Below are 14,893 nucleotides of genomic sequence, written 5' to 3'. Positions count from 1 at the left end.
AACCCCTCACTATTTTTTCCTGAAACAAAGAATATTTTCACTTTTTTTACCATATAAGACATGTTGTGAACTTGGTCCACCTCTGAAAATAATCACATCGTATCGTAGAAATGGTATCTCAAAAAATCTCATTAAGCCTACCATAGTAGGTTTCCCAACACCTATCCCTCTATTGGCAAGGGGTCGTAGTACTGGGTTGTTCCATCCTTACTAGCATATATTTTCAAACATGAGTCGTATGCATACAAATATGTATAGGGGCTGAGATCATGGTACCAGAATCATCCATCAGCCACACTATCCTCTCATCTCCCCTAACATAGAGATATCCAGACTAAGAGTATGACGAATACGATACCAGAATCTTCCATCGGCCACACTGCAACCCGTTTCCAAGCCTAATGCAAGTAAGCATCTCTAATGCAACAATTATCAATATATAAACAATTCATACGACGAATACGGTATCAAAATTCCCATCGGTCACACCGCAACCCATTTTCATGCTTAGTCTAGAATGCAATATATCTAGCTACCACATGGCAATCACGGGCCCGGCATTACCCTTGGCTCCAGAATCCCATTTTTCATACATAACACATTTTCAATCATAGCATAATTAAAATCAAGCATATATATATATATATATATATATATATATATATAGATATATAAGTTAGGAAATCATTCATGTTAAGCAAGCATTGTAAGAGATAATACAACATTAGAGTTCAAGCATGCATAGTGAGTATCATGGTTGGTACTATCTAACCATACATAGTGAGGGTTAAGGCAGCATTCAATCTAAACAAGTATATTGAACATCATGTATGGCATTGTCTAAGCATACATAGTGAGAGTAAGGTAGTCATCATACAAGAATGCATGAGGTGCAATACACAAGACTTCAAATGCGTAGAAACACTCCTTAAATTAAGTCAATCTAACACACTTACCTAGTCTCTTAGACTTGGCAAATCAATCCCGCAACTCATGCCCCGAACGTACCCGTATCTCACGGGGGGTTTGTGTTTGCCCTAAATAATAGGTTGTACAAGTGTAAAATAGCTGCCAACATTCCGTGGAAATCATCCCCAAAGTGCCCCTCCCTCACCGATTTGCACCAAGCAGTTGATGAGGAGTGAGGGCTCACTGGGCATGCGAATGATTCAACCAAGCCCTCTATAGCGTGAGCGGTAGATCAAGCGGCTGATGGTGATTTGCCACATGGGATCAGCCGTTCATGCCAGTTTTGCTATTATTCAGCATGGATTTGAGAGCAGGCCATCGCAAGCGTCAAGGCACCTCGAGTCTAACATTTCACACACTCAATTGAGTCAAATGCACTCAAAGAACACCTCTAATTAATGGGGGAGGGGACAGGCCAAGGTTCTAATGCTTGGAAACCCAAATGTGGTCAAGAACCCTCAAAGGTTGTTGGGGTTTTACACACCTTGAGCTGGAGAGGGTGGAATGCAGTCTAGAACTCCAAATAGATAATCAAATTGATTAACCACAGATGTATACTAGGTTTCCCAATCAAAACTCCAAGAAATCCCAATCTAATGTTATTTAAAGAAAGAATTGAGAGAAATGGGAGGAAATATGTACACGTTAGTGAACTAAGTCAAGTGTGAGTGGTCCATCTGCGCCTCCCTTCTTCTGCACCTTCCCACGAATTTGGTATTGAGAATGATAGAAGTGAGGTCTCAGAAGCCCAAGTCTATATTTATAGATACATGCTACTAAGGCCTGTTTGGTTGATCTATGAATCCCCCAACCCAAAACTGCATTTTTCAGTATTTGGGCTATGTAGCACCATCACCATGACCCCCATAAGGTGTGTGAAGGCATGGGTGTGCCCCACACCATTTAGGGTTACCTCAGCTTAGGTGCACCTCAAAGCCAAGTGGGTCCCACCTCAATGTAATGCACATTTTGAAAATTAGCAGGCCATGCGGTTGATCACTTGACCTGCCACCCAGTGGCTTGATTTCAAGCCTTGTTGGGTCTTGGGTCTCACCCTAGGTCATGTCCCCTCCAGAGCACACACGGGGATAGTCAAGGTAGGTCAAGGCCTTCAAGTTACCTCCCTCATCAGGTTGGACCATAAATTTTAGGTCACTCACCAATAGGTCCAAGCTAGGTCTAATTAGGGTATGGGTGTAACATGTGTGATTCCCTAACTTGGTAATATTTAAATTGTTAAATATATTCACATGGAATGTGATGAGGTGACACAAAAGTTGTGTGATACCCAAATGAAATACTATTTAATTTTTAAATATTTCATAATTTTTAGATCCATTTAAATTGTTAACGGTTTTATGGAGAATTATGGTTTTACATTAGATTGTGGTTATGGAATTGATTTAATCGAAATCTATGTGAATGGATTAGCTTTAATTGGTATGGCATGGGATGTGAAGTGTGATGTGATCTTCCTATCTATCCATCTCTCTCTCCCTCTATTCTTTTTATTTTTTATTTTTATAAATTCATGTACTCCACCTCTTGGGCAGAAAAAATGGTGAGTTTGTTTCTCCAAGGGGGTTCTTCATAAAAAAAAATGTATAGATCTAAGTTATTCTTTTATTTCATTAATGTAATGTAATGTAAGTTCCACCAATGGAGCATTGAATGACGCTAAAGTTTGATGGAGAGCTTCATATGATTGATGACACGAGATGGATGTTCGCCTCAAGATGATGAAGATGGATATTTCCCATGCATGATGGTGTGATGTATAAGATGCATGCCCTTTGTATTATTTTAATTAATAAAATAATTAATTCAATGGAAGCAATAATTCATTATTATTCTCAGTGATCTTGCCATTCCATAACCACTAAGAAATTATTGTTTTATTTCACATATGATGTGTGTATGATGTGCTCTATTTTTATTCCCTCTTGAATTAAAAGCAAGTGTGATATGGATATTTCTTAATGGGAAGAAAAGTCTATGGTCTCCCATAATAGTAGGTGTCAAGATTACATAGACTGACTCCCGTAGAAACTGATAGGATAATACCTGAGTTGGTCAATGAAATGGTCTACATCCACTTCTCATTTGATAAGAAAGTGGATATAAATAATGCGGGGGTACTACGATAATGTTCTTATTCTTGTTATGTTATGATTTACTCTGAGATTATGGGTATGCACTTAACCTGAGTATATTTCAACCGATAGATACTAAATATGATACTTAGGTGACCAAAAATATTGGAAGCATAGGAAGCGGACAGTAAAATCCACCCATACATAGTATGATGATGCAAAATGGAAGATATAAAAATTGATATCGTTCAAGCTGGATGTTGCATAGTAAGGAGTTGTGTAACAGCAATGATTATTGATTATCAAATTCAAAAGTTGATCAGTACATGAACGATACTCTTACTTATGTGTTGCAATACACTTATTTAGAAAGAGTAGAAACCAGCAGAAAATAAAATCAAACAACCACCAATTAGGCATCAATAGATTATCAACTTCTAATAATAGCATCAATCAATTCCCAAGATATAAGGAGAAGATATGGTAGACAGCAATACTAGCCGTTGGGCAGCTGGGCATGAATCTTCAGCTCACGATCCCTGCATCATATGATCAATGACTCTCGATAGGGTAAGTTGTGAGCACAGGATATGGTTGTTCAAATTCATATCTTAAGCTATGAGGGAAACTTATTATATGAGAAACCATTGTTTTAAAATTGCCCACTAGTATGCAATGATTTTATTCATGTGTTATTTACTCTTGCTTGTCCATGTATTGTTTTTTTTTTAACCCGAATATTACCTTGGACCCGGGTTGGCCCATGAGATTTTATTAAAATCTTGTGCATGTATATAGATCCTTCTTAATCATATGGTTAAAAAAGGCCACCAAATTTAACACACAGACTATATAAGCTATCCTCCTTCAATCTAAAGACCAAATTTCACACATTGACTATATAATTGTGTTAAAAACCAAAGTGGAAACTTCCATAGAAGGTGGATCATATGGTTAAGAAAAGCTACCAAATTTAACACATGGACTATATAAGCCATCCTCCTTCAATCCAAAGACCTTTCCTTAAATATGAGCCCACATGGCCAAAAAACAAGGTGTGAGTAGAAAAGCCTTTGATCTTCTACCTTGATGGATCTAAATCATGAAATTATTTAATTCATATTTTTTTTACCAAAGTAAAGGGAATTTTTACTGTGAAACTGTGGAATTATCAACTATGGGATACTTAGTGAATTACAAATCCAATTTAAGCCTCATACATTTTCCTCTTTTTTTTTTTTTTTCTTCTTGCTCAATTTACATTTTACAAAGCATTAATATTAGGTAGCTGATGAGAGCCGCACCCACCTTTTGTATGTACACATGTCTCTTCTGCCTTATCTTTTTTTTTTTTTTTTTTTCTTGGGTACCAAAAACTCTCTCTCTCTCTCTCTCTCTCTCTCTCTCTCTCTCTCTCTCATTTTTTTGTATCTGTACCTCTCTTTTACCATATCTATCTCTCCTTTGGGCATCCATATCTCTCTACCCCAAGTAGCCATGAATACAATGTGGACATAGAGAGTAAGTGAGTACTTGTCTATCCCAAATCTTGAAGAATCCCAAGACATCATAATTCATAAATGCATCGATACCATAATAAAGAACATTTTCACTTATTTTACCATATGAGACATGTTATGAACTGTCATGCAAAATGACAAATGTTATTACTTCCCATGTAATTTATGGCCATTCATCTCTTATCCGGTTATCCCCCTTACCCTTACTGTTTTTTTCTTCTTATACCGTACATCCATTAACGTCAGAGATTAGTCTTTTCCTACAGTGTAAGGTACACAGTGAAACTGCGTGACATAGCCAGTCAAGATTCCCTACATTAAAGGTGGGTTAGGTGCTTAGCAAATTGATTCGAATGTTTGAGGCCCTAGTTGAGTAAGTATGGAACTAGAAATGTGGTTACAAACATTAGCAAGAATCTTTCCCCCTTGGCCCATATCATTAAGTAGCTTTTGAAAATGACTCAACAAAACCGGTTTCAAATGGAACTGATTCTAACAAATGTTGGATTAGTATAATTGTACTAAAGAATCACAGTGACCGACCAGTAACAGAATGAGTAGACAAATAGCATTTAGTGTGACTCACTAAATAGTACTTGTGAAGTGGTACTTGGAATTGTAGGGAGACCGGAGTGTTCAATATTGATTCCTAAATCATATTTCATTCTTGGGCTTTTCTAGGCCCAGTTATCTGAGGAGCCAGAAGAAGAACAAGATTAGAGCTTATTTGGGGGTGGGAGGGTAGAGGGTGGAAAACATAACTATGAGCCGTTTGGTTCCGTTTGGAATTTTTCTCCTCTCAAGTTCTCTGTCCGGTCAGGTTCGTAGGTTCCTCTCATAGGGAGGGCAGAAATGACGACCTCACCCCACTCGGTTAGTGTGTTCGGGCAAGGGGCGAGGTCGTCATTTCTGGCCCCCTATGAGAGGAACCTACGAACCTGACCGGGTAGGGAACCTAAGAGGAGTTAAGTCCTTGATGGAGACTTAGGTGGGGTGGGAGAATTAATTGGAGTGGGAGGTGCTGATGTTGCATTTCAAAATCCCACCCTAACCTTGTTTCGTCAATCTAGGATGGTGAACTTACAAAAGCTTTGGGAACAACATTAATGGGGGTGTGGGTGGGGGTGGATGGAAAACATTACTATGAGCCGTTTGTTTGACGGGGCCTTAAAGGGGGTGGGAGAATTAATTGGGGTGGAAAATTGCTGATGTGGCACTTCAAAATCCCACCCTATTCTTGTTTGGTTAATCTGGGGTAATTAACTTACAAAAGCTTATGGAACAACATTAAATGCTTTGTTTGTTGACGTGACACTTGGAAATCCTACCTTGACTTATCTTATCCAAAATCAAACCCATGGGTTAATTATTTATGGGAAAAGTGAAAATCCTACCATGTTCCTCAACTCACAATACTATTGGACCTAGGCCCATGACATTCTCATCCCATCCTCTATGTAAAACAAATGGCCCTTATATGAACAAGAATTAATGGGAAGCAGTTCTCTGTCCGGGAGTGTGGCCTAGCCAGCATTCCCATGTGTCTATCTCCCTCCTAAAAAACGCGGAGGTGTCTTTTCATATGGGGAAGTGAAAGATAGATTCATGGGAGTGCTAGTGTAGGCCACACTCCCGGACAGAGTTCTTTTTTGCATAACTAATTTACTGTACCGTAAAAGAAAGAGATGAACACAAAATTATATTAACATCCGTTACTTCTTAGAGAGATGAAAAGAAAAGTCACTGCAGAAATCTTCAATTACATCTGAAAATCTTGTTACATTGAAGCAACAAGGTGAAACACAGAGGGTATGTTTGGGAAAACATGGAACTTTCTCAGGTTAGGAACTTAGGGCAGCTTCGTCTTCAATTATTCTGAGCATGTGGTGGACTGCACCAGCTATGTCATCTACTGAGTTAAGTTGGCAACCTTCCTCCACCTGCAATGAAGAACATCCAATTAAAGAATAAATTTCCCTAAGAGATAGTAAAGCAAGTGGTTTTCAAACATAGAAATTCAATCACAAAAGAGGGAAGATATCTTCTTCAATGAACAGACACCTTCCACCCATCAACTTCTCAATCCTAGCAAAAGATAAGATGGGGGAGAGACTAAGAAATCTGTGCACAGATAGTGACATTGGATTCTCAAGAATCCAAACCCAATTATTTTTGTTCACCAATAATGTAGAAGTAAGCCAGACCAAGTTTGGGCACTTTCCAACATGACCCGGTTCATGTAAATGACCCAATTGGTAGAAGCAGAGGAAATACCTTGGCATTGAAGGAATAGAGCACAAGATGGTCCAAGGTGGTGACATTCAGGTGAAGAATGGTGAGACGAAGAGCTTGGAAGCTAGACACCAATTTGAAGAGCTGTCTTGGTCTTCTCCTCGAGAGGATTCTTAAGTTGGCATGGGTTTCAATCAATGTAACTTCAATATCAGCAATGGCTGGCTTGTTCTCCACTTGATACTTATAAGGGGTTTGACACCACTGGAACTGAGGGTAACTGAAGAACTGAGCAAATGGAGGTGACAAGAAATTCTTGCTGTAGTTCTCATGGGCTCCTTCTTCTCCTCCTCCTCCTCCTCCTCCTCCTCCTTCTTCTTGTTGCATTAAGCGTTTCTTGGCTTCAAGTGATTGCAGAAGTTGTTCAAGCTCCTTCACAAATTCTATAGCTCCACCTACAATAGATGCTTGGTCACCCTGCAGTACCAAACCACATTTATGAGAAAAAGGGTTCAAACCAAAGAATTCAAAGTAATTAAATAAGCTTAAAATCAAATCTTTATGAAAAATAAGAAGGAAAAGAAGTCATCTATGGTGGTTGGTACCCTTTGTATGTAAGACTCAGACATCATAGACCGTAGAACGGCTAAGTGTTCGTTCATCTGCTTGCGGCGATTTCGTTCCACTGCAATGTGGTTCATCCTCTGTGTCTCGGCTTCCTCTTTGTTCTTGCAAACCCTCGACTTTCTTCTCCTCTTCTTTCTGCTTTGCATCGTTGAATTGCAATTTGAATTCCTATTCAATTTCCCACTAATGTGTTCTGAAGAACTCATGTTGGGTCGCTTCGCCGGTAATGGTCGACTGCCGGAAGTCTGCCGGAAATCCACAGCTCCTAAACCATGAAAATGTGGGTTGTTATGAATCCCATCTGTAGAATTACTTGACTCAAATAAGAAGCTTGTCTCTGAATGCAGGCCATGGCAGTAGTTTGGAGTAGCAGAGACAGTGTCATAGATGATGAAGTTGGAGAGCTCATTGGAAACAAGTGCCTCTAGTGCTGCCATTGGAAAATTCAAAGACCTACCGCTGTTAACGCTTAAAAATTCAAATTGCAACCTTGACAGTGTGACACAAGTACTTGCTCCAAATCAGACTACTACAAATACAATCATTTTCCTCGAAAATCCTACTCTCCATCCTTCTAAAGTCTCCTCCAAGCTCACTTTTTACTCTTCGGGGAGAGAGAGACAGAGAGAGAGAAAAGAGATGAGAAAAGAGGGTTTGATAAGAGAGAAGGGGATAAAATGGATGGAGAGAGAAGGGAGGGCTTGGATGAGAAGGTGCACGTGAGAGGGCAGTAAAAGAGTTGTGCTTTTCTGCTTCAAAAAGTGAGGAAGAAGGCAGACTTCCCCACAAACCCTCCCTGGCTTGCCAATTTCAATATCCTATGAGCTCTGCTAGTGTCTGGTATTAGGCAGTAGGGGACCCAAAATCTACATGGAAATATGCATAAAGACAAGATAACAAGCTGGTTATAAAAGAGACTCAAAAAAAAGCTACTCTTGACATTGAAATGTGTCTTGGGATGGCAAAGAAGAGATGACAGTTCAAGTACCTTAGATTCTCATAAAATAATTACATGGGCAAGCATTGCATGTGCTGATTCTGCCTCTACTCTCCTATCTCTCTCCAATCACCATTTTATATGGTGGCGTCTTTTTTTTAGATGAGTGTATTTGATGGCATCTTGAATCTCTACCTATAGATTGACCCAAGTCCTACATGCCCTGAACCATCCGATTCATGACGCATTTCATTGATCAATTTCTGCCTCAATTCTACAAGAAATGGGCACATTGGTTGGTTACAGAGAAAGGCCAGCCGAAGCTTTAGCGGCGGTGCCCTTTTTCCCCTAATAAATAAGTCTTCTTGGGTAAGAAAAAGTTTATTGTCTTAAAGCTTGATATGAAGAAAGCATATGACAATTTGGAGTGGGAGTTTAATGAACAAATGCTTCTTAAATTGGGCTTCAATTCTCATTGGGTTAAGTTGGCTATGGCTTGTTTATCTTCAGTCTCTTATCATATTCTCATTAATGGTGCACCACGTGATACAATTGTTCATTCTCGTGGTAGTCATCAAAGAGATCCACTATCACCAGCTTTATTCATTTTATGCTCTGATGCACTCTGTTATTTAGTTATCAAGGCTGAATCTGATGGTGTTATAAGGGGTATTAGGGTACGTAATCGTGCTCCACCATTTACACACCTACTTTTTGCAGATGATATTTTCTTATTTGCAAAAGTTAAATTGGAGGAAATATGCTCATTAAGAGATTATATATCTTTCTATTGTAAAGCTTTTGGACAGGGGATAAACTTGAAGAAGTCTTGTTTGACCTTCTCACCAAATACACATGCAAGGATTAACAGATGGTTCTCAAGGGTTCTAAAAATTCCGATTGGTTTTGGACCAAGAAAATATTTGGGTCTACCAACGAAGTTTGGTGTATCCAAGGCTTCTTTATTTAAGGAGACATCTACAAGGGTGGATAACAAAGTATAAGGGTGGAAATCCAAACTTTTATCTCATGTTGGCAAGGAAGTTCTTTTAAAGTCGATTGTTTCTTCTATGCCTAACTATGCTTGTATGCATTTTAAGTTTCTGACATCACATCATTGTCATGTGCCTCAAAGTGCTTCAAATTTTCTCTAGCGTAATAAGCAAGGATGTCCAAAAGTACATGGGATTCTTGGGATAAGTTATGTTTATCTAAACAAAATGGTGGATTGGGTTTCCATGATTCCCAGAGGCAAAATAGTGCTTTGTTGTTAAAAATAGCTTGGAGGTTGTGGACAGATTCTAATAACCTACCGAGTTGTTTCTTAAAGGTTATTTAATTTACTAACAGTACTTTTTTTATTGCAAAACTTGGCCATCAACCAAGTTGGGATGGAGAAGTATTCTGGAAGGGAAACGAGTTTTGTCCAATTGCCTTTGTTGGAGGATAGGAAGTGACTATGCCAAAATATTAACTGCAACATCTTCTTCAAGGTTGCATTCTTGTGATTCTATCTCATCTACTGTATGGAAGGTTATCTGTAGTTGTTGAACCCTTACCAATGTCACACCACAATCCCGGGATAAGGGAAAGATCTGCCCTCACAGGCGAAGACCCTAAAGTCTTAATTTAGAACGTCACATTTAATACAAAAGCAATAACATAAATACTACCACACTATGTAAACATGCATATGTAATTCATAACATCCATAAAATTCAAAATACAATCCAGCAGAAGTCTTTTTTTTTTTTTTTTTTGCTAAAGGTCGGCAAAGAATATATTAAAAGGAAAAAAGATACAAATGTTTTACGTCCAGGCATACTCAGACGAATACAAAAACACCAATATAGGGAGACCACCCCACCAAAACAAAAAGAAAACCCCAACAAGAGGGATTACCCACTAACCAAACCTATATCGAGGGCGGCCTAAAGCATCATCAAACAATCGAAGATCCTGGTGTTTTTTCCTCGTACACGGAATTCCTATCTCGGGTTAATCCACTCTGGCTCATCCAAAAGATCCAATGCGAAGATCCAGAGTTGGATCTTAGGACCAAACCTTGAACCAATCAATTAGAGACCCCTTTAACTATTCCCTAAGGCTATTGGAATGGAAACACATGGAAACACCCAAAAATCCCTCACTTTTGCTGTATTTCCATCTCTAGATGATCTGCGCTCTGGATGATCTAGAGATCATTCAAATTTGCTATCTATCCTATTTTGGGTCTCAATTTAATTCTAACCTAACACTAAGGGAACCCTAGGACCCTAAACTATTTCAAACATTATTTAATAGGTACTAATGATCCAATTAACATAGGTTATAATTCCGTGTACGAAGAGCCGTGTCAAAGCCCAACTGGGACCCGACAATCAAGTAAACCAACAGGTACTAGTCAAGGTGAGTGGGAATAGGCCATACATGTAGGTGTAACATGGCTGTTGTATTGTGATGTGATGGATGATTTACATTACTTCTCTTATATTTATTCTTATTATTGTTCTGGGATTCAAATGAAAACTATTGAGATATGATACTGCTATTGGCATGCTTGCATATGAAATGTTAGATTAGATGTCGTAGCCGGCTTAAAAATGAGGCATAGATTAGATGTCGTAGCCGGCTTGGAAATGAGGCTGGTGGTGGCCCATAGTTATGGGATGCAGATGACACCACCTGACTCATACGATGTCATGTAGAAATGAATATGGCTAGAATTCTCACTTCCCGTACTATGAACCCTTGTCAACAGGGTTTAAGGTGTTGAATGCTTGTGAGAGAATTAATGCCTGTGGCATCACTCGGTTTGAGACCCATCTTTCGAAAGAGGGTGGTTTGCGGGTGTGACAGAGTGGTATCAGAGCGAGAAGCTCTATTTACATTAACAAAAAACGGAAGTAGGATGGTGGATGGTCTAAAGACAAATAAAATTTTTAAGAAAATATAGAAATAAAGAAATAGAAGAACACAATAGGAGACTAGCCAGGTGCAAAAGCCAATAAAATCATAGTTGAAGAGGCATAAGCTTTTACGTTCGAAAAGAAAACCGGAAGTACTATTTCCAAACATATCATAAATGAAAGTACAACTAACAAAGCATAAACAAACACGAACACAGATTGGAAGATTTTAAGTTCAAGAAATTCTAAGACTAGGACTACTCTGGAACTAAACCTTAAGCTCGAAATGTAATCAACGAATTGTGGGTATCTACATACCCAATTATACCTAAATCGAACCTTAACAACCAGGGATTTTGGTGTAATTGAAAGAAGAATGGGTTACCTCCAAAACCAAACTACACATGTCGAGGGATTTCTCAGTCGACAATCGGATCAAATTCGGTGTTTAAATTAAGACACACAAACACACATTTTACTTTACCCTACCTTATTGTCTTTCCATCTAGGCATTTCGACTGTGAATTTCAAGTCTTGAATTATAATCCTTGTGCATGTATCCTTGATTGATTCCATCCCAATATTCTTAAGTGTGTAAAATGTTGTCCCAATGTATGCAATATGATTGAATCTCCTTATTGCATCCAAGTAATCATATATATTTATTCCCAAATATTTTCAAAAAGCAATCATGGTTCAAACTCGATCCAACATAAATATTCCTTGTGGAACATGTCCTCATGTTATCCCTCTAGTTAATCCTCCCAATGAATCTGTTGCTCAGAACATAGAAGTTCCTCTTGCATCTGTACCTGAGGCCCCTCCAGCTCATGCACCTGTACCTCCCCCTGTTATGACAGCTAGTCAGATATCTACCATCATGGCTAATATGATGCAGACCATGTAACAACATCAACAAATCCTGTTGTAAATCCAGCAACAGCAACAAGAGTTGATAGCCAACATGAGCACTCAATTTATGACCGCAATGCAACAACAACAACAATAGTTCATGACTTGCATGAACGCACAATATCAAGCTGCGCAATGGGCCCATGCCACACTGGGGACTTCTCTTGTATCTGACACATAACCTGTACCCAATAAGTCTATGAAAGACGGACAAGGAGTTGCGAGCGTAACACAATGTGGGTCTAAGAAGAGACCTATGAACTCACAAGAGTCTGGAGAACCTAATAAGGCTCCTAGAGGACCCTATGCTGATTCGACTCCAGCATGTTCTGACGAAAAGAATGCAAACCAACCTAGCCAATCAGCACAGTTCACCACTGCTCCTCGACCATTTAAGTCGAACATTCGATGTTATGTTTGTAATCAGCTGGGACATATGGCCAGGGCTTGCCCGTATCATGGAGCCAAGTACGTGTCGTATTTACATGTCATCTATCTGGAGCAACCACAACAAGACAGTAAGCCCCAAGGCAATATTTCACCATGATGATATGGGAGGCAGAGTCACCATCGGGTGTGGTGATAGGTATCTTATCTAACTCCCTAATACCTGCGCATGCATTATCAATTTTAGAAGTTAACACTCATTTTAGCCGCCACCATCATTAGTAAGGATCTCTTTGTATGTAGTCTAACGATCAGCGAGATACTCACCGAAGGATTTATTAAGTAAAGATTCTGAGTTTGGGCCCCATGTGCCTCTTGGGAGTGCCATATCGTGAATTTTGGGATTGACTTGGGGTATAGGCCCAGTCATGAACCTTGTCCAGTAGGAAATCTTGGATTCGTATCTAGATTTCGGAGAGACGGTGAAAGACCGTAGGCACTTAGTTACGTCTCGGTAAGGCTATACACATGCTAACTAAATGAGTAGGACATTCAAGATGAATTCAAGTAAGTATGAAGTACACCAAGTAGTTGGATGTAAATAACAGATTTGAAGACTTTATGTTGGTAAAAATGACAAAAATGGGTGTTAGTATAGCCAAGTGCAGTTGAAGATAGAAAGAGACTGGAATGGAACGATTTGACAAAGCCTTACTCAACAATAGGCATGAATGGGGTAATGAGTCATCAAATGTCCCCTCCGTTATTGGGAGCGAACAATAGGGATTCAATCAATAACCCAAATTCATTCTAAAGGTTTTTTTTTTATAGATCGAACTGGAGTTGTATAGCTGTTACATATGTAAAAATAGATTTCAAGATTTGAGAATTGACTAGCCCTACCCTACAGCTAGCACATAAATATATAGTTCTACAAGATCCTAGTAACACCATCCCTCATTGTCACTGGGTGATCCATGAAACCATCTGAGTTAAATCAAAGAGGTATAAATCCATAAAATACTGCCTCAGCAGGCCTAGTCATGTAAACATGGTTGTCTTCCTCGCTCCATTGGATTTCCAAAGGCCCAAGAGGAAAATCAATCATGCAGCTCCTCTCAGAACGATTCTCAAGAACTATAGCAACCACAATTGCACAAGCTCGAGTTCCATAAGCTAGGGTTGCACCGTCACCATACTCCCAAACACGCATTTTTAGGTGTGAACAAGAGAGGACTTGCACAAATTCTGTGTTAGTTCGAGCAGTGAAAACTTCATGATGCTCAAATTTTGGACCGATTTCTACCAAATTTAATTTGTCAACCTGCAAATTCTGGCTTTCTCTTATTCCAAAAGTTACACAATGTGGGTTTCCCATGCTAACGCAAGTCACATTCTAGGTTAATCCATTGACTTGTAGTTCTAATCTGATAATAGCTTGAACCTTGCTTGCTGGTAATTTAGTAGGTACATCAGATGGATTAAGTATTGGTTGACCCATATCCACTCTAACCTTACCATCATCTTGAATTTCAGGAACAATTAGACCAACACCAGTGTGTACAGTAAAACTGTGTTTTCCTTTTAAATAGTCAAGTTCAACAATGAACCAAGCAAAGTATCGCACCCCATTACCATACATCTCAGGCTCGCTACCATCAGAATTGAAAATCCTCATGGTGTAGTTAGTCCCATTAATTCCAAGCATTGCAAAAATGACTCCATTGGCACCAACTCCAAAGTTACGATCGCAGAGCTTCATAGCGTGCTCAGGAGTAACCTTAGGCTCCAAAGAATCTCAACCAAGATGAAATCATTTCCAAGGCCATGGTACTTGACAAAATGAAGAAACCAGTCTCTCTTTGGTCCAAGAAAGAATGTTTTGAGAATTTCTCAGGAGCTTCAACGCTCATCGAAGAGGCCTAAATACGAATAGAGGGGTTTCGAAGGATAGCTGGTGAATTGAAAAGCTTCAATTGAATGAAATATTCAAATGCTTTAGCTGATATCAATGAATGGCGAATAGGGGAGATACGAGGGAGGGACATGGAGGCGGCCATTTCCATGAAGTGAAAGTCTTCATAGGAAAAGCTATGTAAGCAAGATGGTGTAGACTTATGCCACACACAATCCAAAGCCAGAGAAGTATAGATTGTTGGGCGAAATATGCGGAGATTGTTGGATCGTTTGATTTTTTGCGGTATATGTTTGGAGTTCGATTTCCTTTAGGCCCTTATAATTAAGCTGAACATTAGATAAACCAAACATGGGTGTGATTTAGATCACTTGTTGAGAAGTAGATATGTT

The 14,893-nt window shown here is 39.1% G+C and overlaps 1 protein-coding gene and 1 pseudogene across 1 annotated transcript; both read right to left on the bottom strand.

The window, feature by feature from the left end:
* Positions 1 to 916: 916 nt before the first annotated feature.
* Positions 917 to 14,652, bottom strand: LOC122663600 (annotated as a pseudogene).
* Positions 6,400 to 8,033, bottom strand: LOC122663601 (transcription factor bHLH94-like). Its single transcript, XM_043859198.1, has 3 exons — positions 7,420 to 8,033; positions 6,857 to 7,291; positions 6,400 to 6,522 (listed from the first exon to the last, which is right to left on the bottom strand). Exons 1-3 carry the CDS (start codon positions 7,876 to 7,878, stop codon positions 6,424 to 6,426), a joined length of 993 nt encoding a protein of 330 aa, XP_043715133.1. The 5' UTR covers positions 7,879 to 8,033; the 3' UTR covers positions 6,400 to 6,423.
* Positions 14,653 to 14,893: the final 241 nt, after the last annotated feature.

Source organism: Telopea speciosissima, chromosome 6, assembly GCF_018873765.1.
Source record: "Telopea speciosissima isolate NSW1024214 ecotype Mountain lineage chromosome 6, Tspe_v1, whole genome shotgun sequence".
Classification (NCBI taxonomy): Eukaryota; Viridiplantae; Streptophyta; class Magnoliopsida; order Proteales; family Proteaceae; genus Telopea; species Telopea speciosissima.
This window is presented reverse-complemented; position numbering and strand designations above follow the sequence as displayed.

What these genes read in the sequence shown, in the direction of transcription:
- LOC122663601 (XM_043859198.1), bottom strand. Translation starts at nt 7,878, where the DNA reads ATGGCAGCACTAGAGGCACTTGTTTCCAATGAGCTCTCCAACTTCATC. An exon ending in CTGAGTCTTACATACAAAGG is followed by an intron (nt 7,292 to 7,419) that starts GTACCAACCACC and finishes TTGGTACTGCAG; the next exon opens with GGTGACCAAGCATCTATTGT. An exon ending in TCTATTCCTTCAATGCCAAG is followed by an intron (nt 6,523 to 6,856) that starts GTATTTCCTCTG and finishes TCTTCATTGCAG; the next exon opens with GTGGAGGAAGGTTGCCAACT.